Consider the following 24332-nt stretch of genomic DNA (forward strand, 5'->3'; position numbering starts at 1 on the left):
TTTGTGTTGAAAAAATTGTTGTTTTTAATGAATATATTTGGATAATATATTTCTTTTATTATTTCACTTTCAGGACCTGCGGTTGGAAAGGCTTTGCTCAAAGGGAGGCGAGATGCTCATTCTGGTCATGTATGATCTGTCCCTGGATTACTGCCAATTACATTGTACAATTATTACTGTTGCACGCACATTTATATAATTACTGTGGAGGACATCCACCCGATAAGGGGTTAAAACTGTGTTGAACATAGTGGGAGGATCACGACTGACGCCGTTTCCGCCCCCTGTTTTCTGTATGCAGATGCCGCGTGACGGTGCTTTTGTATAATTGCACGTCATCCGCCCATATAACCTGGGCGCTTTATCCTCTAACTACTGTATGAATTTCCTATATGGTATTCTTGCTTGTATACAAGTTTCTATGACAGCGATGCGATATGTCTGTTACTATGTGACGTTCCGTGAGTGATCACGTGAATCACCCACAGTGACGTCACGGTCATGCGCATTTGCAGTTCCGGGACGCCGGATCCATGCGACGCAACTTGCTACATTGTATCCTCCCAGGATTGAGCACGCCTGATTCCACGTTTGGTCCTGTTAATTTTTTATACTCACAGGTGATGATGATTCACAATTTATTGTCACTTATGTATATTGATTGTAACAACTATGAATATGTATATCTGGGGGCTTGATATATACTGATTATGACTTCACTTTTTGTTACCCTCCAGATAAGCCACATTTTTCTCTGATGATATGTATTGTATATTTTGTTTTTTGAATATTTTAATAATTGTCACTTATGTTGGACAATTAGCCACGACTGCATAAATATCCACAGTCTTCACAATGTTGTATTGCTTGATAATGGTCCCAGCAAGCGGACCGAAACGTCGCATAGGTGAATAAAGGGTCCCACTTTTTTCACTAAATGGAGTGCTGCGGTGTCATTCTTCTTTCTATATGGTACACCTTGGTGAGGTGACTCCACCGCTGGCACCCACACCATCTACTACCAGGAGTGCTGCCTTGAATTTCCATTTCTATATATATATATATACACACAAAGTGTTTGCCGAGGCATATGAGCTGAGGAGGTGGCGGTGTTCATATGCTTTGGCAAATGTATCTTTTACTGCAGAGGAGAAATCTCGTCTTGCAGCGCCGCATACACCGACTTGTGTGTAATCTGACAGTAGCGCAATGCTTCTGTCAGAATGCACATCAGTGCTGCAACTAGTTGATCGGTTGGTCCACCTGGAAGGTAAAAAAAACAAAACAAAAAAGAAAAAAACCAGGCCACAACGCAATAAATTTTATTAACTTTATAATAACTTTAGAACAGAACATATAAACTTTATTTAACTTTTGGAACTCAACGTTAACTTTTTTTGCTTACTGTTTTTTTTTTTTTTTTTTACCTTTATAGGACAAACCTCTCCTTCCCCATGGGACAATGTGCAAATCGCAAATCGCCCAAAGATGTGGCGAAGTGCATTATGCACTTTGTCCCAGGTGAAAGGAGAGGTTTGCAGCAGCTCTGTGTGTGAATGGGCCCTAATAGCCCTGTGTGCCTGTCCTGGTGAGATGTGATCCCTATGCTAGGTGTACCTGTGTGTGGTACTTCCGGAAACACTCCTCTAAGCATAAGGCAGGGTGGTTAGGGCAGTCAGGACAGAAATAGCGGGTGTCACGCCTTATTCCACTCCTGCTACAGACACAACATCTTTTTCGGGGTGACGGTTGGGTTGAGGTACCAGCAACGACATTGGGGAAATGTCGCTCGTGTAGACGGCTAACTACACTGGTGGATGGGGCCACGGAACCTTCTGGGTACAGGAGGTGCTCGATGATCTCTTGCTGAAATTTGAGGAAGGATCGTGTTCTCCCAGCCTTACTGTAGAGAACAAAACTATTATACAGAGCCAATTGAATTAAATATACAGACACCTTCTTATACCAGCGTCTGGTGCGTCGGGAAACTAAATACGGAGACAACATCTGGTCATTGAAGTCCACCCCTCCCATGTGAAGGTTATAGTCGTGGACTGAGAGGGGCTTTTCAATGACACGGGTTGCTCGCTCAATTTGGATTGTCGTGTCTGCGTGAATGGAGGAGAGCATGTAAACATCACGCTTGTCGCTCCATTTCACCGCGAGCAGTTCTTGGTTACACAAGGCAGCCCTCTCCCCCCTTGCAAGACGGGTGGTAACGAGCCGTTGGGGGAAGCCCACGTGACTAGTTCGCGCGGTGCCACAGCAGCCAATCTGTTCTAGAAACAAATGCCTGAAGAGGGCCACACTTGTGTAGAAATTGTCCACATAAAGATGGTACCTCTTGCCAAATAAGGGTGACACCAAGTCCCAGACTGTCTTCCCACTACTCCCCAGGTAGTCAGGGCAACCGACCGGCTCCAGGGTCTGATCTTTTCCCTCATAGACACGAAATTGGTGGGTATAGCCTGTGGCCCTTTCACAGAGCTTATACAATTTGACCCCATACCGGGCGCGCTTGCTTGGGATGTATTGTTTGAAGCCAAGGCGCCCCGTAAAATGTATTAGGAACTCGTCTACGCAGATGTTTTGCTCTGGGGTATACAAATCAGCGAATTTTGTGGAGCCGGTCAAAAGCTGGGTGGCCTTTGGGATGGGAGGTGGTGTTGTCGCTAAAGTGCAGGAAACGCAGGATGGTCTCAAATCGTGTCCTGGACATAGCAGCAGAGAACATGGGCATGTGATGAATTGGGTCCGTGGACCAATATGCCCGCAATTCATGCTTTTTGGTTAGACCCATGTTGAGAAGAAGGCCCAGAAAAATTTTAATTTCGGAAACTTGGACTGGTTTCCACCGGAAAGGCTGGGCATAAAAGCTTCCCGGGTTGGCGGATATAAATTGAGTGGCATACCAATTTGTTTCTGCCACAACTAAGTCCAAGAGCTCCGCAGTCAAGAACAGCTCAAAAAATCCTAGGGCCGAACCGATCTGAGCTGTCTCAACCCGAACTCCAGACTGGGCAGTGAAAGGGGGAACTACAGGTGCGGCTGAAGTTGGAGACTGCCAATCAGGGTTTGCCAGCACCTCAGGGATTCTAGGGGCTCTATGGGCCTGTCTGTGCGGTGGCTGCGACGGGGGAACTACTGCACGTGCCACCGTACCAGCTTCAACTGCCCTTCTGGTGCTCGCCACTTCACCATGTTGTACGGCAGTGCTGGTACTAGGTCCAGGATGGGCTGCGCTGCTGGTGTATGCCTCACCACGTAATCCGACAGCACCAGCCCCACTCTGCTGCCCTTGAAGCGGATCCTGCGCAACCTGTGGTCTAGCGACACGGGGCCGGGTACGCCTGGTGGTATCAGGGACCTCAACCTCCTCGTCCGAACTTTGAGTCAGACTGCCACTGCTTTCTACAGGTTCATATTCTGACGCGCTAGATTCATCAGATGAGGGTTCCCATTCCTCATCCGACTGGGTCAGAAGCCTGTAGGCCTCTTCAGAAGAATACCCCCTGTTTGACGTTTGGGCTACAAAATGTAGGGGTATTCCCTGAGACTACCCAAGAAAAAAAGCACCTGTCTTACAAATGGGAGGCTAGCGAAGTACCGGAGGCCGCTGCGGTTCATAAAAATATCAAAACAGTTTTTTTATCGCCGCAGCGCTTGTGAAGTGATTGTGCAGTGATCAAAAAAAAAAATTTTTGTCACTGCGGTGGGGCGGGCGTGGGTGAACGCACATGTGGGCGACCGATCAGGCCTGATCGGGCAAACACTGCGTTTTGGGTGGAGGGCGAGCTAAGGTGACACTTATACTATTATAGATCTGACTGTCATCAGTTTTGATCACTTCCAGATACTATAAAAGTACAAATGCTGATTAGCGATATGCTAATCAGCGAATAAGTGACTGCGGTGGGCTGGGCGCTAAACGATCGCTAAACTACCTAACCAAGGGGCCTAAACTATCCCTAAAATCTAAGTCAATACCAGTGGGGAAAAAAAGTGACAGTTTACACTGATCACTTTTTTCCCTTTCACTAGTGATTGACTGGGGCAAGAAGGGGTGGTCAAGGGGTTAATTGGGGTGCAGGGGGGTGATCTGGGGCTATGTGTGGTGTTTGGTGCTACTCACTGTGAAGCCTGCTCCTCTGCTGGAACCAACCGACCAAAAGGACCAGCAGAGGAGCAGGGAAGCCATTTAACACATCATATTTACTAATATGATGTGTTTGATGGCTTGTGATTTGTCATTTTAAAAATCGCCAGCCTGCCAGTCACGATCATTGGCTGGCAGGCTGGTGACGAAATTGTGCTTGTTCATTTGCCGGCCCGCGATGCGCATGCGCGGGCCGGCTCAGTCCGAAATCTTGCGTCTTGTGAGATGACGCACGGATGCGTCCAGGAGGAATCAATCGACCGCCTGCCGGACGCATCCGTGCGTTACATGGTCCGGAGGCGGTTAAATACTATGTGTAAACCCAGCTTAAGGGTAAATGCACACATTCAGGATTTATGTGCGGACAATCCGCACTGAAATCCGTAGATATTCACAGTTGATGCGGATTTACGTGTGGATTTGATTGCAGATTTTACTCTCCCCGTTGAAGTGAGTGGAGAAAATCCAGTCAGGAAAAATTAAATTCACATGCTGCGGATTTTAAAAGCGATAGTGTGCATTTACCCTTAGGGTGTTGCTACACATCACATAATTGCTGCTTCTCAGCTACTACAACAAAATAAACAAAAAAAGTAAGGGATATTTACTGCCATTTTACACACAGATCTTAAAGGGCTTCACATGAGTATGCTAGGTAGAGACTTCCGCCTAGCAGTGAGCCCGGTGACATTACTGGCACAATTAGGCAGTCTATAGTACTGCCATAGGCTCTAAAACAGCCTAGGGCAGCGCTGTAGATTGCCCATTTGTGACAATGACATTACTGGGCTTACTGCTAGTACGCCACCGGTAGTAAAGAAAAAGCCCTTGTCCTGCGCTATGCCGTGCAGGGCAAGGGGGAGCTCTGATGCTCCACTTATACAGGCCATATGAGTGAATACAGGGGCTCAAAGCTGAACTTGGACAACGTTTTTATGTTACAAAAAGTAATGGAGGGACTTTGGTCGAAAAGAGGGACAGTAGTGTATCGCCTAACTGGTAAAAGAAAGTGGCTTATATGATGCCTAAAATGCCTATTATTGCAACTGCACTACAAATTAGAGGAAGCTATACAGTAAAAACCAGCATGACTTGACAGTTTTCAAAACTACCAAAAAATTGTCATTCTTGCTAATATGGAACTGCATACACACTTGAGAGAGGTGAATCAATGTATAAGCCATGTAAGGGTACTTTCACACTAGCATTTTTGTTTTCCGGAATTGAGTTCCGTCACAGGAGCTCAATACCAGAAAAAAAATGATCAGTTTTATCCTAATGCATTCTGAATGGAGAGCATTCCATTCAGTATGCATCAGTTCAGTCCCTCTTACATTTATTGAATGGAGAAAATACCGCAGCATGCTGCAGTTTTCTCTCCGGCCAAAAATACTGAACGCTTGTCGGAATTCCGGATCCGGCATTAAATTACATTGAAGTGTATTAGTGCCGGATCCAGCATTAAGTGTTCCAGCAAAACAGATCTGGCTTCCCGGTCTGCGCATGCGCAGACCTTTAAAAATGGGGAAAGAAATTAATACCAGATCCGTTTTTCCAGATGACACCGGAGAGACGGATCCAGTATTGCAATGCATTTGTCCAGATTGCCTGCCGGAATCCTCTACCGCAAGTGTGAAAGTACCCTAAGATAGCTGAAGGAGAGCACACTTAGAGTAAGATAAGTTGGTTTGCAGATCTGTGAAGAGGCAGTGAATCTGGCAAGTCTCCTACACCCTCAGCTACTCCAGAACACTCCCACACTTCCTCCTGCTTGTATTTGCTGGGAGAGCTGGACCATGCCTAACCACAATGGACTAGTGAGACCCCTAGCGGTCATATCTTTGCAGCTTATGTTTGGGTGGATGCCGACAAATAATTTCAATAGTGATTTACAGATCTGATAATTAGACTCCTTCCTAAGAAATAAGAATGCTTTATTATATTGTACAGTGACTCTTTCAAGACAAACAAAATAGCCTTCAGTCACCTGAAAATGAATGAAGATACAGTAATTAGTTCCCCCCCCCCCCTTCCTATAGTGCTGCCCATGTGCTCTTTAATAAAATAAAAAAGGACTACTTACAGTACTCTTTGTCATCTGTTTTATGTAATATAATAATTTTATATATTTTTTTTCTTGTCCATTAGTGGGTTTTAAACCCATGGACACTGCATGAGAGTCAGGCAACCCAAGCTACATGTCTACCTATTGTTAGGTAGTGATTTTCTCTAGCTATGTAATTCAGAAGACAAATACACAGTAAACCTAAAAGTCATTGTGACGCTGACTAGTCAGTAGAGTCAGACATCAGGGTCACACGTCTTTTGAATTTGTCTCTTTTCTAGGCCTCAATAAAAAAATAAATATTTTTTTTAAACCAATAGGGGTTTTGAACCAAAGAACATTGCATGTGAGGCAACCGTCTAAACCACTGAGCTATAGGTCTAGACGGCAACCTAAAGGATTTTCTTCATCTATGTGATTCAGTATATTAAAAAGTACAATAAACCTAAAAGTCATTGGGACGCTGACACTGACAAGTCAGTAGAGTCAGACATCAGGGTCACACATCACTTGAATTTGTCTCAGGTGTCACGCTGGCATTATTCTGATACTTGACTATGACATCTGACCATGTCCTAAAATGAACACTGTACTCCCAGGCTCTTTGATGCATCATTTACACTCGTTTTACATTGTCACCTCTGTGGCGGGGGCTTAGCTGTGTGCACCGCCAATTGACATGTATGTACCGAGAGGTAGTAGTTATACAGCTGACTCAGTTACTTGCCTTGGAGTCGTACAGATAGCAGCCACTTAGTGATTCAATAGGGAAAATATGTAGTACAGGAAATAAAAGGGAACAGATATTAATTAATGTGACAAGTAAGGTTACGTTCACATATGCGGAACAAATTCTGATAGTCTGTTCCAGCAGAGGAACAGACTACTGGAGTCGGGCTCGGACTGGCCCACAGAGGAACAAGTGAATCCACCAGTGGACCGCTGAGTAAGGTGGACCCTTAGTCCCCCTTCCTGTTTATAATGGCACATGACATAGTAAAGTAACTGCTCTACATACAGATAGACAGCACTTAACATCTCAACTTGCCTATGTTCCTATAAAAAAACTGGATAGATTATTTGACCAACTCCCCAGTTTATTATTATAGATGCATTGTATGGCTCAGGTGACTTGTAGGTACAGAAGCAGGCCATCCAGTGTCCTCTTTCATCAGAGACCCGTCGATCAAACTCTCTGCATGGACCCCTATAATCAGTCATCTTCAGGGTCTGTCTGCTGCTGTGAGAGCAGATAATATTTACATGTAGGCCTCCAGAATGAATTTTACTGGTGGGGCCAAGACACTCCAGTCTGATACTGCCTGGAGTTTACCGTATATGGCAGTGATGACTAACCTCCGACACTCCAGCTGTGGTAAAACTACGACTCCCAAGATGTACACTTGCTTGGCTGTTCTCAGAACTCCATAGAAATGGAGCATGCTGGGAGTCATAGTTTCACCACAGCTGGAGTACCGGAGGTTAGCCATTACTGGTATATGGCATCATCGGATACTGCCACATACCACTGGATTCTCATTGACTATAATGGGATTCTATGGGGATCCAGACAGTTTCTCGCATAAATGCCAGCTTGTAGCTAGATGAAAAATACTGCATGCAGCTGTATTTTTGTGGCCGTCAGGTGGCATTTATTCAAGAAGCTGTCTGGATCCCCATTAGATCCCATTAGGCTACTTTACACTTGCATTGTTATTTCCAGCAGATACGTTTTGATTTTGCACATCAGGATGAATCCTTTCTGTTAGGATGCGGCTATGTGAAGTCAAAACGGAAAAAAACTTCAATAGGTAATGGATCCGTTTTTTAGGCTCCATAAAAAACGGATCCGTCACCATTGACTTACATTTTTTCCGTTTTATGACCAGACACAAAACGGTAGCTTGCAGTGGAAGCTTGAATGCATGAGGACTAAATGGAAACGTATTTTTCCAGTATTGAGATGCTCTGCCGGATCTGCAAGTGTGAAGGTAGCTTTATAGTCAATGAGAATCCAGTAGCATGTATCAACATCCAGCAATGCAGGATATGGTGAACTCTGATAGTCTGAGTCTGTTCCTCTGCCGAAACAGACTACCGGAGTCCATGCCATATATGTGAACCTACCCTAAGAAACACCTATAAATACCAGGTGATGTCTTGATTTTTAACTGGAGTGTTCTTTTAGGGGGTTAAAAATTAGAACCTCACATAGTGGAAAAGCCTTTCATTGGACATAGACCAAGAAATAATACCTGACTTATCTTTTTTCCAGCATCCTTTCTGCCCAAGGATGATGACTACTACCAGTTCTGCTATGTGGACTACAAGGGAGAAGCAAGAGGAACCAGCATTCCTTTTCAGTTCAGTTACAATATCCCAGAAGACGATGATATCGTGGTGGTAACATCTGAGGTCTGATTTTGTCTGTTCTTTTCCAAGAATTTAGAAATTAAGACTTCATAGGAGAAGAGTCTGGAAAAAATATTTGCCGTGGTGATTTATATAAAATGATGCTTTAAAGAGTACCTGTCACCTCTCCTGACATGTCTGCTTTAATAGCTACATGCATTTTCCATGTAATAATTCTGGAACATCTATTCTTATGGCTCTATGTTGTGCCATGATCCATCCGTATATTATTCCTGCTAGAAGTTATGAATGAATTGCTATTAGCCTTCAGTAAGGGTACAGAGGGATGGTAACCAGTTAGGGTACCTGCACAGACTCACTCTATCCAGTTCGGTGCTGCCATTTTCAGATTATGCAGGGACACACACCCAACTGGTTACCACCCCTCTGTACCCTTACTGCAGGCTGCTAGCAATTCATAACTTCTAGTAGAAATAATAAAGGAATGGCACATACTACAGACACAGGGTTGCCACCCGGCCGGTAATTTAGTGCCCCTGCCGCTGCCGGTAATTTTTTTTTCATTGCCGGTATTTTCCTGTGCCAACTGCTACTAATGAGCGCTTCCATTGCAGAGCGCTCATAAGTGCAGCCTTTAACACACTCCCTTGTTAATAAAAAAAAAAAAGCACTCAACTCCTGCATTTGCTCACAGTGCTGACTGGATGTGCAGGACAGGACCTGCGAAACGTCATCACGCTCAAGCACAGGTCCTGTCCTGAGCTTTCAGTCAGCAGGGGGAGTTCACTGCAGCGTGAGCAATTGGAGAAGGTGAGTGCTTTTTGTTTGTTTGTTTTTGCAGAAGCAAACTGGGGGCACTAAATGGGGGCATTATTCTAACTGGGGGCACTAATGGGTGGCATTAATGGGTGGCATTATTCTTCCTGGGGGGAACTAATGGGGGCATTATTATTTCTGGGGGCACAAATGGGGGGCATTATTCTTCCGGGGGGCACTAATGGGGGCATTAATCTTTCTGGGAGCACAAATAGGGGGCATTATTCTTCCTGGGGGGCACTAATGGGAGCATTATTCCTACTGGGGGCACAAATGGGGGGGCATTTAGCAAGTATTAAGAAATTTGCTTTACAGAAGCCCCATGGGCCATAGACACAATGGACAGGAAGTGAACCTAATTGACTTCTACTGGAAAGTTTTCTAGGCATGCTCTGTGACCTGTGCATAGGTCATTGTACAAGGAAAGAATAGATAAGCTCTGACAATCACCTATTATGAATGGTGGATCCTGTCTTATCTGTCATTCTAATCCTGCCTGTAATTATATCACCTCTATATATAGATAAGCAGGTAACTATACTAAAGTGAACTGTATAGACCAAGAAGTGGGGCCTATTATTATTCTTAGTAGCCAGTGCAAAAACTGCAGGATTTTATGGTTTTGTTTAAATATAGATATTGACATGGAAAATTTAAAATAACATCATCAAAAATTATTTTAAAATATGTTAAACATAAAAACATGATCAAAACAATAGGTCATTTTCTGATGATACCTTTCCTTTAATGTCCATTAAAGGTTTTTTTCTGGCATCTTACATTGATGGACTATCCTTTGGATAGACTATATGATCAATGGGGGTCTAACCCCCAGGGCCCCAACCAATCATTTGAATGAAAGAGCAGCAGAAACTCTTTACTGCAGCACCCATCACAGTGATGTACATGAGTGTGAACCTAAACCATAAGAAATACTGTAGACCCTATTGGCAAGTGTTTGACTGCAAAGTCAGCTCCAATACAGTTGTCTTTTCCTGGACATTTTGGGCCCAGTATTGGGACAGAGCCTGGGCCCACCAGAATTGCAGAGAATCTATATGACCATTAGGCCTCTTTCACACGGGCGAGTTTTCCGCGCGGGTGCAATGCGTGAGGTGAATGCATTGCAACCGCACTGAATCCGGACCCATTCACTTCTATGGGGCTGTGCACATTAGCGGTGATTTTCACGGATCACTTGTGCATTGTGTGAAAATCGCAGCATGCTCTATTATGTGCGTTTTTCACGCAACGCAGGCCCCATAGAAGTGAATGGGGCTGCGTGAAAATCGCAAGCAAGTGCGGATGAGGTATGATTTTCACCCATGGTTGCTAGGAGCTGATCGGGATGGGGACCTGATCATTATTATTTAAGGGAAAATGATAGCATTCTTAATACAGAATGTTAGTAAAATAGGGCTGGAGGGGTTAAAAAAATTTAAAAATTAACTCGCCTTAATCCACTTGTTTTTGCGCAGCCCGGCTTCTCCTCTTTCTTCTTCTTTGTTGTGCAGGAGGAAAGGGACCTGTGGTGATGTCACTGCTCATAACATGGTCCGTCACATGATCCATTACCATGGTGATGGATCATATGATGGACCATGTGATGAGCGCAGTAATGTCATCAAAGGTCCTTTACCCAGGTCCTGAAGAAAGAAGAGAAGCCGGGGCTGCGCAAACAAGTGGATTAAGGTGAGTTAAATTTATTTATTTATTTTTTACCCCTCCAGCCCTATTTTACTAAGAATTCTGTATTAAGAATGCTACTATTTTCCATTATAACCATGTTTTAAGGGAAAACAATACAATGTACACAACACCTAACCCAAAACCGAACTTCTGTGAAGAAGTTCGGGTTTGGGTACCAAACATGCCAATTTTTCTCACGCGCGTGCAAAATGCATTAAAATGTTTTGCACTTGTGCTAAAAAATTGCGCATTTTCCCGCGACGCACCCGCATCTTATCCAGCCTAAAACCATGACGCCTGTGTGAAAGAGGCCTTAGCCTTTTTGTTGACTACTGACTTGCTACCAGATTGGAAGTACTGAGCTAAAGGAGGCGTATTACTCCATAAAGGGGTTATCTAATGAAAATTATTTATTACCTATCCACACGTTGAACCTCCCCGGAAACCCCTCTCTGAATAGAGCAGTAGTGCACATGTCTGTTAACCGCTCCATTCATTGCTATAGGGCTGACAAGTGTATTGTGTATGTCAGCCCTATAGAAGTAAACCAGTACCAGACTCGTAATCAGAAACATTTAATACATTTCTCTTCATTTGTTGAGTTGCGGAGAGTGAGCAGTTCTTCTGCATAGTCATAAGATTTGATTTGGCTATAATAATATGGATTTATGCCCTGTTGCATTTTTCTCCAATTTTATTAGATGGAGATGAGGACAGATAAAGAGAAGGTTGATCTAAAGGTAAAATATTTCTATTGTAAATGGAATGAATCGCATTATCAATGTGTAATTTGTTATTACTATAGTATATTGATTAAAGGCAACTTGTCACCATGAAAATGCAATGTAAGCTACAGGCAGCATGTTATAAAGCTGTGGAGCTATGCAGACTGATATATACAATGTAGTTTTGTTGGAAAATATTCAGTAAAACAAAAAAATATAAAAAATGTATTCATTTATATTCCTGCTCATTCTGGGCTGTGAAGTCGAGGAGACAGTCCTATCAGTGATTGACAGCCTTCTCCCTATGACTGTATATACAGAGATAGCTGTCAATCACTGTTAGGACCGCCTCCTGGACTTCAATACTTAGCATGAACAGGAATTTAAATGAATGAAATGCAAGTTTTACTTAATCTTTTTCCACAAAACGAGATATCAATCTCCTCAGCTCCTCCTGCTCTATAACATGCTGTCTGCAGCTCAAACACCGTGTTCAACATGATGAGTTCCTTTTTAGGGTGAACACATTTTTTAAAATTTGTTTTGGGTCTGATTCGCAGAATTTATGAAAATTTTTGAAAAGAAGTTGGTATGTAACACTCTCTGGTCTCCTAGGGGTTATGTTTTTTTTTTTCTGGAATAGAGAAAGAGACACTAGTATGTGTTGTATGTGTGCATAGTATTGTAGGCCAGGCAACATCCCTCTGGATTTCTGGGAGACATATTGAAATTAGCTTTCCAAAGCTTATCTGATACCAGCAGATGTAAGATATGCTAACTTTCATATATTTTTTCCAGAAACCCAGTGAAGTGTTGATTGATTTATGACACTTCTCACGAGCGTAGCTAAAGGATCATGGGCCCCCTTCCCACAGAGCCTTGTGGCAAGGATAGGGGAGCACACAGCCTTTCTGCTGCCTGATGCAAAAATTGAACCCCCCCGCCGTGCCAAATTCTCAAGCTTAACCCTTTCTCTCCAGCCCTACTGTTAAAGACATAATGTCTCTTCTGATGTATTCTCTTTCCTCATCTTCTCCATTCAGACCAGACCACCATGATGATTTCTTTCAGCCATCTCTTATATCTACATAGTTTGACAAACAGACATCTATCATCCTCCCACCTTCTGAACACCCCATCCTGCTTCCACCAATACTGTGCCCACTGTGTTCCCCAATACAATACTACAGAAACAGTCTCCCTTAAAATACTAGTACCACACAGATAGTGCCCTTTGCAATAATTATTGGCACACAGTGCCCTAAAAAATAACTGCACCCAGAAAATAGTGTGCCTGACACTAATAGTGTAAACATATTGTCCCCCAAAATCAATTGTGCTAAGCTGATACTGTGCCAGGGTGTCCCCCACAGTAATAGTGCTTCCAAAAGTGCGAACAATAGAATTAATTTTTTGTACTTAGTGTTAACACTGCAATAGTAATAATCCCCCCATTCTGCCCCTACTAGTAATCATGTTTCTCATAGTCCCCCAGTGTGTGTGGGACAGTACAAAAATAACCTCTTACAATGGGCACCACCTCAAGAAATACCACTATAATGTGCACTAGTACAAATAATAGAACTTTTAATTTGCGCCAGTGCAAAAAATACCCCCTTTAATGTTTGCCAGTGCAAAAAATCCCTGCTTATAATGTGTGCGAGGGTAAAAATACCTCCTTATAATGCATACTAGTGCACAAAATACCCACTTATAATGCGTGCCAGTGCAAAAAATGCCCCCTTAAAATGTGTGCCAGTGCAAAAAATGCCCCCTTAAAATGTGTGCCAGTGCAAACAATGTCCACTTCTGTGTGTCAGTACAAAAAATGCTCCCTCTTAGTGCCCCCAGTAGAGCCGATGTCTCCATAATGTGTGCCATTACAAGAATATGCCCCTTTTTGTGTGCCAGCACCAAATGCCTCTATTTAGTGCAGCCAGTAGATGTCATAGTGCTCCTCCCCCACCCCATGGTGGCCCAACATCATAGTTCCAAATAATAAATCAATTCAAATACTCACCTTCATGTGGCTGTCACCAATGTGGTGCAGGCCTTTTCCATCCTGTTTTCTGAGCTGTACACTGCCCAGCTCAAGCAGCACAATGATGACTACCACCAGTTCTGGCCTCTGATGGGCTACAGGCACTAGGCCTGAAGCCTTTAGGAGGGAAAGGTGGAGCAGGGAGACATGCCCGTGCCCTTCTGCAGCACCTAACTGTATTGTTGTCCTGAGGACGGCGATACATAATTGGTGTTGCGTCACTGGCAAGGGCCCTCCTGGCTTAAGGACCCGGTCTCAATCGAGACTGTTGAGACCCCTATAGCTATGCCTCTAACATTCTTCATACATACTCAACCAATTTTTTTTTTTGCTCAGCTCTGTTAAAGGGTAGTTACCCAGAAAGAGCTGCATATCTGGTATGAGACAGTCATTTTTCCTTTCCTTTTTGTAAGATGCGTTGTTGCACGTTTCTTTTCCAGAGAAGCATTTTGGGCAGATACAAGCACAGACACAGATAGACTATCTGATTATGAAAAAGTAATTTGAGCCTACAGCTAGGTGAAAATCTTATTATGAAAAACCACAGAATAAACAGTTTGACCAAACATGTCATGGAAAGAAATAGGAGAAAATTAATCTATGAAGCACATGGAGATATATATAAATATAATTACTAGAGATGAGCAAATTCATTCTTTATTTATTTGAAATTAATTCACAATTTTTCAAAAAAATTGGCTTTTAACCCAAATCTTTTATAACTCATTTTAAGCATTGCAGCTTTCTTTCCAAAAAGATTAAAAAAGTTGAGTGTTTCACAACTATAGCATAGCCTTTCAGTCATTGATTAGCCTTTTAAACCAACTTACATAGCATAACTAGGTGAATAGGTAAGTCAACCTCATACCTGCAAGTAGCTCTTTCAGAACAAAAGCCCATCAGAGCATATAGAATCAGATTTTAAAACCTTGGGGAACCTCTGGGTCAGTACTATTTCTACTATAGAGACCAGTTAACATACAGGATGAAAATTGAAGGCTAGGCAGCGTTTCTCTAGGTTTCTGGGGAAAATGTATGCATGTATAACATCCGCTGGCATCCTTTTTGTCAGAAAAGTTAATTTAAATATTTTTCCCTGTGTCAGCTTTTGATGGGCTACAGACCCTAGGCATGAAGCCTATCAGAGGAAACGACAGGGAAAGGAAACATTGCTCCAGTGCCCCACCAAGTGATTCAAGTGCATCGCTGTCCTGAGGAGAATATGGAGAGATAAGCTCTCATTGCCCACAGCCCTACCATGCCATTCAATAATCTACTGGGTTTCTGGGGAAAATATATGAAAATTAGCACATCTTAAATCTGCTGGCATCGGATAGGCTTAGGAAAGCTAAATTGAATATATCTTTCTCCATCATTTGCCTGAAATGCATTACAAAAAGCTTGTTAGAATCTGAACTTTTGGGGAAATTCTGAGCAAATTCCAAACGGTAGAATCTATTCTCTAATTCTTAATATTGCTATCACTGTCGATGTCTGTGAGGAGCTCTAGACTTGTTAGTAAGATTGTGTGTAAAATCAAATGTGGGTCTATGGATAGCTTCAGATATGGTTTCACTTCTTATCTGTCTCTACGTGGGCCCAATGGGGGCCTATCATCTGCCATAACCTAAGACACTGCCAACTTGCCTGACTGTTCGATCCATCCCTGTGTTTCTAATGTGGCCAGGGAAACCTTAATTGTAAATAAATTGTAATAAACTACTACATTCTTACATACCATTCATAATAGATAGGAATATCAGAAGTGGAGATCATGAGATAGGTTCAATGTTGCACCAACTTGTGAATGTAGTCCACCATCTCCAATCCTAGCTAAATGAACCTGTCCTGTTCACTTGAAACAATCTCACATTTAAGCACCACACATCCAGCATTATATCCATATTACTGATCCCATAGGCAGTCTATGCCCATGCATGTGGCAATGCTGTATGGATGGACCCTGTTGACCTTTAGTTGAATCCACAACAGACCGGGTATATACAGCATATCTCAAGCACTGTTTTACCAAATAATAATCCAGATCATCATTTTGCATTAAAAAAAAATGCTGTCCACTAGAATATTGAAACAACTTTGCAATGTTCCTTGCAGAAAATAGTGAAGAACCTGACAAAGGACAATACACAACTGCAAGAAAAAGTATCCTCTCTGCAAAATGAAACCCAGGCCCAGGCTGAGATGATCCAGACCCTCCAGGATAAGCTACTGAGTTCTACAACAAAGATGCGAAGGGTGGAAACAGAAAATATGGTAACTTTCCATGGGGCAGGTTAACAAATATCAATATCTAAAACAAGATTGTAATTGTGTTGTCTACTCTTGCCAATCCATTTTTTGTCAAGTAAGTGCATCATGGAGTGTCTTGGTGTTGGGACTCCCAGTGATCGGCTGTAATGTGTGGAAGAGCATTGCAGCAAGTGTTCAGTTCATTTATAGCACCTCCAAGGGTATATAATCACTTGCAGTAATGGACATTTCATGGTATAAGAGTGAGAGTTCCCCTTGTGCTAAGCCTTGCTTAGCTTCTTTCAAGTAACTGTGGTAATTTCAGTCAAATCATATGGACAAGTGTCATGCTGTTTATGGAAGAAAGGTAGTTTTTTTTATAATAAAAAAGCATACCTGAGTAAAAAAAAAATGTGCATAATGGCTGTGCTTCATTTCACAATCATAACTGTGAAGGAATGGGTCTTTTTTTAGGCTTGCTTAATGTCTTTTTCAGCCATGTTCTTCCCTGGTTCACCTCTACAGCTAGATGCATTTCTCTCTGAAGCAGGGGGTGTCTCCCTTTTATGGAAGTCTGACAGTATTATACTGGCAGTAACGTAAGTTCCCTTACTTTTCACTGTTTGTTTTCATCTAGGGAGCACACACAGCAGATGAGAGTAGAAAGAACACACAAACAGGATGCTCCTCTGCTCTTGAAAAGCTGTGAAGAAGCACTGCTTCTACCCAGGGTTCTCAAGCTCAGCTAACTTTGACACAGCACTATTTCTTGTGAGCCATGTTCTATGTCTCTGGTGGCTGGTGACGGACCTTGGAAAATAACAGGCAGTGAACTCCAAATTAGGTGGAAGTAAGACCCCTAGTGTCCATGACTTTTTATTAGGTGGATGCAGGCAGATTTTTTTAAACTTTAAATAATTTAGAAATGTGTTAATTACACCATTATTAAATTGTGTAAATGTACAGTGACTCTTTATGTTGTCCTAATGTCATAATCCAGTCTTTTACTGTGACAGTTACTAAAAGGAATGTGTGATCAGAACATTAACAATTGTGTAAATCACGCTTTTAATGGGAGGAGTTAACATCCTTTGTGTTTTCATTTTTTTATGTTCAGTGTTCCTCTATATATAAAAAAATATAATAATCTAAAATCATGGAATTTTCACACTGCCTAGAATATGTAGATACTTTCTGTTCTTTGAGAGGAGACACTTGAGTCATACATGGGATACAATGGACAGGACTATTGAATTATATGGCAGAGCTTTCTAGGCATGCTCTGTGACCTGTGCAGAGGTCAGGAAGGTGTAGGTAAGGTGTGATATCACCTATTGTGAATGGTTTATTCTGTGTTATCTATACAGGGTGGTATCTCTCATTGTAATTCTGTCTGTGATGATAATGAGATTGCTACTGAAAAGCTACCTGTATAGAACAGGAAGATCATATAGTTTAGGTTAACTGCATGATTTTATTTTTTTATGTGATGTTTAGAAGCTGACTTGATTCGCACCGAAGCCAAATTTCCTCACGCTTCGTGGTAACGAATTAGATTTTTTCATAAATGGCTGCTAAAATTGGCTGCTACACATGTGAGGGCATGGAGAAAGGAACTCTGGGAAGGTGGAGTCAACCATAATGCCATGCATGCAGCCAATCAGCAGCCAGCCAGCCCTGTGATGTCACAGCCCTATAAATAGCCTCAGTCCTCTTGGATTCTGCAATTTTTCAGTGTACTTAGTGCAGGGAGAGACGTCAGCAGGCGCTAAGGACAGTGCTAGGAAAAGCCTCATTGTGTTAAAAAAGCGATTTACAAGTGCAGGGAAAGATTATTAAAGGTGCAGGGAAAGGATAGGGAAGAATCTTTCCACAGCATTTATGTAGAACAGGGTTCAGTAGGGAAAGTTACAGCCTGGGTAATAGAAACAATCCTATTACACCTTTCTGCACTGACTGGGGATCCAAATAGCCATTATACAGCTCTGTAATTCCAGAAAAACGTTCTTGTTATTGGGGTGCAAGTGTTGTTTGATACAGCCATTAACAGGGTTTATTACAAGGAAATATTTCAACAGTATGTCTTAATTGCCCTTGTGCGGTGCAGTTATATGTTGTAATAACCTTTTTGCTGTGTATTAGTGGCAAAAGAAAAATATATTCACCGTTCAGCCCTGCAGTTATCTGTTAAAAAGCCTTTAGTGGCGTATATAAGTGGAAAAAGAAAAATATATTCGCAGTTCACCACTGGTTATCTGTTGAAAAGCCTTTAGTGGCATATATAAGTGGAAAAAGAAAAATATATTCACCGTTCAGCCCTGCAGTTATCTGTTAAAAAGCCTTTAGTGGCGTATATAAGTGGAAAAATAAAAATATATTCGCCGTTCACCACTGGTTATCTGTTGAAAAGCCTTTAGTGGCGTATATAAGTGGAAAAAGAAAAATATATTCACCGTTCAGTGTTACACTTATATGTTGAAAAGGCTTGTGTAGTGACAAAGTGGAAAAAAATTAGGGCCTAATTGCCATTTAGTGGTGCAGTTATGTATTCAAAAGGTCTTTTTGCCATGTATTAGTGGCAAAAGAAAACTATATTTGCTGTTTTTGGGGTGTTTTAATTTCCTATTTATTTATTTAATCTAATAGTATGTCTGAAAGAGAAGTGCCAGGCCCTGCACAGGGGAGTGGCAGAGGCGTAAATGTTTCTGGCGCAGGCACAGGTCGAGCATAATAAGGAGCAGTGGTAGCAGGGGCCATTTCGAGAGGCCTGAGCTCCCAGTGTCAGCTAGCAGTAGTGTCTTGACCAGCAACCCAGCAGTTCTTGATTGGTTGTGTCGATCTTCGACTTCATCGCAAGTGACAGCAGCACCAGCAGCCTGAGTCTAGAGTCGCTGATGAGCAGCTTTCTTCAACTGCAGGTAAAGAAACTACTTGCCAGCAGCTAGACATAGAGCAGAACTTGAACCACCAGGTGGTGGCATACTTTTGCACTCTGCCAGCTGTCATTGAAGATCCACTGAACTATTGGGCAGTCAAACTGGCCAAGTTTGCCCTGGAAAAGCTGTCCTGCCCGGCCAGTAGTGTGGCATCAGAGTGGGTGTTTAGTGCGGCGGGGGCCATAGTTACCCCAAGGAGAACTCGCCTGTCCACCCAAAATGTGGAGAGACTGACCTTTGCCAAGATGAATTAGGCGTGGATCAGCCAGGATTTCCACCCACCAATGCCTGGCATCAGATTAGATCATCCATGCTGCCTCACCCAAACCTTGACAAAAGAGACTGGTTCCTTCTGGCTACCTGACTCAGCAAGGAAACCACTTCTAGGCCAAATTGCTTAATAATGCATGTTCTTCTTGTTCACGCTGTATCTCAAAAGAATTTTTGGGGAAAATTGATGGGTGATTGTAGACTTTCTTCTGTATGAACCGAATTCCATTATCCTTTCATTGGTGAAATTTTTTTGGGGGCACAACCTTTTTTGGGAAAATTGATGGTTGATTGTCGACTTTCTTCTGTATGAACCGAATTCTATTATCCTTTCATTGGTGAAATTTTTTATTTCGAACATGTTTTTTCGGGTAAATTGATGGGTGACTGAAGACCACCTTTTGCTGTATGGACTGAATTACGTTGTGGTGAAATATTTTATTTCAAAATTGTTTTTTTCGGGAAAATTGATGGGTGATTGAAGAACTCCTTTTGCTGTATGGACCGAATTACGTCGTTGTGGGTCCTGCAGTGAACACAATGAAGACACTGATGACAACACACCAGCAGACTTTGCCTTTACTATCTATTCACAATTAAATAAAGCAGCTTCAGTAAGCTGAACATATTCATGTGTTTCTATCTGCTCCGTCTGCATTCGATCTCCACAGCACACGTGACATGACAGGAAAACCTCTGCTTTGGAGTCCAAGTCCAGTTTCTTAAGATCAGGAGTTCCATCAGAATTGTGCGTAACATTCTTGCTCCCTGTTCAAAGCCATAACAAAAGAACAAAAGGATTTCTTCCCCAATAATACTAGTGATGGAGCATGTGAACCAGGCCTAATGGTTCTTTCACACATCCATATGATCAGTGCAATCAGACCCCCTCTGGGGAAAGCTTTTATTATGGAGCAGTCATTCAGCATCATATATAAGTTACTTTTACAGAAAGTGTGAGGAAAATATATTATGAAACAACAAAAATACAAAAAGTACATGAAAACAGTGACAACCTCCTGATGCTGCTGCCACCTCCACACCCTGTCATTTTGCCGCTCTGTGGTCTCCTGATGCTGTCGCCACCTCACCACTATGTCATTGTGCCACTCTGTGGACTTCTCATGCTGTTCCCACCCTACTCATTTCATGAATGGGACACTATTTTGCCTTTTGGCCTGGCTGACAGCATCATTTATTTGACCTTTCTTCGGATCTGTCAGAAGGAAGGAAAAATTAGACGCACAACGGATCCTGTCTGTGTAGCAGCTGTTAGGCCTGTATGGTCCCATCAGAATTGGCTTATAATTTGGTAGCCAAAAGCAGGAGTGGGTACAAAACACAGAAGACATGCAAATATTCCATTCAAGTGTCATCTCTATTTTGGATCCACTCCTGTTTTTTGGGGCATTAGCAATACTGATGGATTACTGAGCAAATGCTGACCATGTGAAGGCATATGCTCCACAGACAGGATCCGTTTTTTGTGGGTTATTGTTCTGACGGATCAGAGGAAGGGTAAAATAATCAGTGACGTCAACACAAACTTACTGCTGACACCCTCTCCACTCTGTGGGGGGGCTCTACTTGTATAAGCGTTTAATAGAACAGGTTCTGTAGACATCTATGTGGAATCAGCTGACAACGGTGTAAAAGGAGTGCGCTTCTTCTTGACGCTAACATCGACCTATAAGGCTGAGTTCACACTTGAGCTATTTGGTCAGTTTTGGCCCCGTAACTGCCCAAATAAGTGAAGTGTGCAGTGATTTTAAGAGCGACGCCTGTCATCTGCATGTCATACTGACCCACAGTATTATTTCACTACCACAGCAGACTCCTTATGCGTGTTACTCCAAGGCACAGTGTTCTACACGACTATAAAAGCTCTCTACAGCCCGGAAATAGCCATTTTTTAACGTGATTCGCCACAAATAAATTTGGATCAAACCGAATCTTTTCAAAAAATTCATCAAACCGTCCGAATCGAATTTTTGAGAAATTCGCTCATCTCTAGTGATGTTAAACACTCTTGCAATAAAATGATATATTTTATTCCTACAAACGCTCGTTCATAATAATCTGACTGTCTAAAGGTGCTGCAGATCATTGGGTGACATGATCGGAGGTGCAGACACCTCAATCATTGTTCCCGGGCAGCAGATCATGCTGCCTAAATAGCAATCTGCTGCCCAGGAGCATGATTTTGTATAGGGACAAGTGATAGCAGTAGCGATGGCTCGTCCCATTACTGTGTACTGTATTACTGTGTAACTGCAGCAGTCACATCCACTTAACGAGCAGCCGACTGTTGGGAAGGAACGCAAAAAAACGGATCCGCAAAAAATACAGATGACGTCCGTGTGCATTCCGTTTTTTTGCGTTACGGAACAGCTGGCCCTACTGAACAGTACTATCCTTGTCCGTTATGCGGACAACAATAGGACATGTTCTATCTTTGAACGGAAATACGGAAACGGAAGGCATATGGAGTACCTTCCGTTTATTTTGTGGATCCATTGAAAAGAATGGTTCCGTATATGGTCCGTATATGGAATGCAAAAAATGGAATATAAACGGGGAAAAAAAGAGGCAAGAGGCCTGAAGGTATTCTGGGAGTTGCTGATTCACAAAAGAGAATGCTACCACCCATCATCATGCTGTAGATCAGGGATCAGCTACCTTCGACTCTCTAGCTGTCATGAAACTACAACTCCCAGCATAGACACTTACAAAGCTTTTCTTGTAACTCTCATAGAAGTAAAAGGAGGATTCTGGGAGTTGAGGTTTCAAAACATTTAGATTAGCAGAGGTTGCTGATCCCTGTTGTAGATAATAAAAGTGACTACAGACACCGTCAGTAGCAGAATAAACATTTACATTTAGTGATTTACGGGTGACATCTCCTCCAGAGTTCTTCTCTTTCCCTTTCTTTCCATTAGATTCAGACAACCATAGTTGGCTTCTCCAGGCCACAACTCATCTGCAGAATTTGCCACCCAGATGTCTTCAGCTTCTCACTTTACTAACACATTAACTGACACAAACTTTTTTTCAGTGATACATGCTGTGCTTTGAATGTAATACACTGTGCTCCTGAATACAACCATGTTACGTACTATGCATCCCAAACACAGTGCCCCTATAGATAATGCCACATGCTCTGTGCCCCCACAATATGCCACATATACTGTGCCACATGTTCTATGCCCCCATACTGTGCCACATGCTTTGTGCTCCTGTGATCTGCCCCTCCTTATATAGTGATACATGCTCTGTGCCACCTTATAGATACATGCTCTGTGCCCCCATATAGTGATGCATGCTCTGTGCTCCTTATAGAGTGATACATGCTCTGTGCCCCCTTATAAAGTGAGACATGCTCTATGCCCCATGTTCTGTGCCTCCTTTTATAATAAGACCTGCTCGATGCCCCCTTATGTAGTGATACATGCTCTATGTTCCCATGCTTTGTGCCCTTCTTTACGATGATACAACATGCTATGTGCCCCCTTATATAGCAATACATGCTCTGTGCCCCCTCATACAGTGATATATCTTCTGTGTACCCATGTTGTGTCCCCTTGGATTGTGCCTCCATACTCTGTTCCCCTTTATACAGTTGCAAGAAAAAGTATGTGAACCCTTTGGAATGATATGAATTTCTGCACAAATTGGTCATAAAATGTGATCTGATCTTCATCCAAGTCACAACAATAGACAATCACAGTCTGCCTAAACTAATAACACACAAAGAATTAAATGTTACTATGTTTTTATTGAACACAACATGTAAACATTCACAGTGCAGGTGAAAAAAGTATGTGAACCCTTAGATTTAATAACTGGTTGAACCTCCTTTGGCAGCAATAACTTCAACCAAACGTTTCCTGTAGTTTCAGATCAGACGTGCACAACGGCCAGGAGTAATTCCTGACCATTCCGCTTTACAGAACTGTTTCAGTTGAGCAATATTCTTGGGATGTCTGATGTGAATCGCTTTCTTGCGGTCATGCCACAGCATCTCAATCGGGTTGAGGTCCGCACTCTGACTGGGCCACTCCAGAAGTCGTATTTTCTTCTATTTGAGCCAATGTGTTGTTGACTTACTTCTATGCTTTGGGTCGTTGTCCTGTTGCAACATCCATCTTCTGTTGAGCTTCAGCCGGTGGACAGATGGCCTTAAGTTCTCCTCCAAAATGTCTTGATAAACTTGGGAATTCATTTTTCCTTCGATGATAGCAATCCGTCCAGGCCCTGATGAAGCAAAGCAGCCCCAAACCATGATGCCCCCACCACCATACTTCACAGTTGGGATGAGGTTTGATGTTGGCGTGCTGTGCCTCTTTTTCTGCACACATAGTGTTGTGTGTTTCTTCCAAACAACTCAACTTTGGTTTCATCTGTCCACAAAATATTTTGCCAGTACTGCTGTGGAACATCCAGGTGCTCTTGTGCAAACTGTAAACGTGCAGCAATGTTTTTTTTTTTTTGGACAGCAGTGGCTTCCTCTGTCGTATCCTCCTATGAAATTGATTCTTGTTTAGTGTTTTACGTATCGTAGATTCGCTAACAGGGATGTTAGCATGTGCCAGAGACTTTTGTAAGTCTTTAGCTGACACTCTAGGATTCTTCTTCACCTCAATGAGCAGTCTGCTCTGTGCTCTTGCAGTCATCTTTACAGGACGGCCACTCCTAGGGAGAGTAGCAGCAGTGCTGAACTTTCTCCATTTATAGACAATTTGTCTTACCGTGGACTGATGAACAGCAAGGCTTTTGGAGCCTTTCCAGCTTTATGCAAGTCAACCATTCTTAATCGTAGGTATTCTGAGAGCTCTTTTGTACGAGGCATCATTCACATCAGGCAATACTTCTTGTGAAAAGCAAACTCAGAACTGGTGTGTGTTTTTTTTATAGGGCAGGGCAGCTGTAACCAACACCTTCAATCTCATCTCATTGATTGGACTCCAGTTGGCTGACACCTCACCCCAATTAGCTCTTGGAGATGTCATTA

The 24332-nt window shown here is 42.6% G+C and overlaps 1 protein-coding gene across 2 annotated transcripts in view; it reads left to right on the forward strand.

Moving 5' to 3' along the window:
* Window positions 1–24332, forward strand: part of LOC122940930 (calcium-binding and coiled-coil domain-containing protein 2-like) — a 127729-nt gene that overhangs the window by 53457 nt on the left and 49940 nt on the right. For both annotated transcript variants that reach the window (XM_044297864.1, XM_044297863.1), the window contains exons 4-6: window positions 8497–8636; window positions 11801–11839; window positions 15981–16139. In XM_044297864.1, coding sequence (XP_044153799.1) covers window positions 8497–8636; window positions 11801–11839; window positions 15981–16139 — 338 coding nt within the window. The remainder of the gene's footprint in view (window positions 1–8496; window positions 8637–11800; window positions 11840–15980; window positions 16140–24332) is intronic.

The sequence above is a fragment of the Bufo gargarizans genome, chromosome 6, assembly GCF_014858855.1.
Source record: "Bufo gargarizans isolate SCDJY-AF-19 chromosome 6, ASM1485885v1, whole genome shotgun sequence".
Lineage (NCBI taxonomy): Eukaryota > Metazoa > Chordata > Amphibia > Anura > Bufonidae > Bufo > Bufo gargarizans.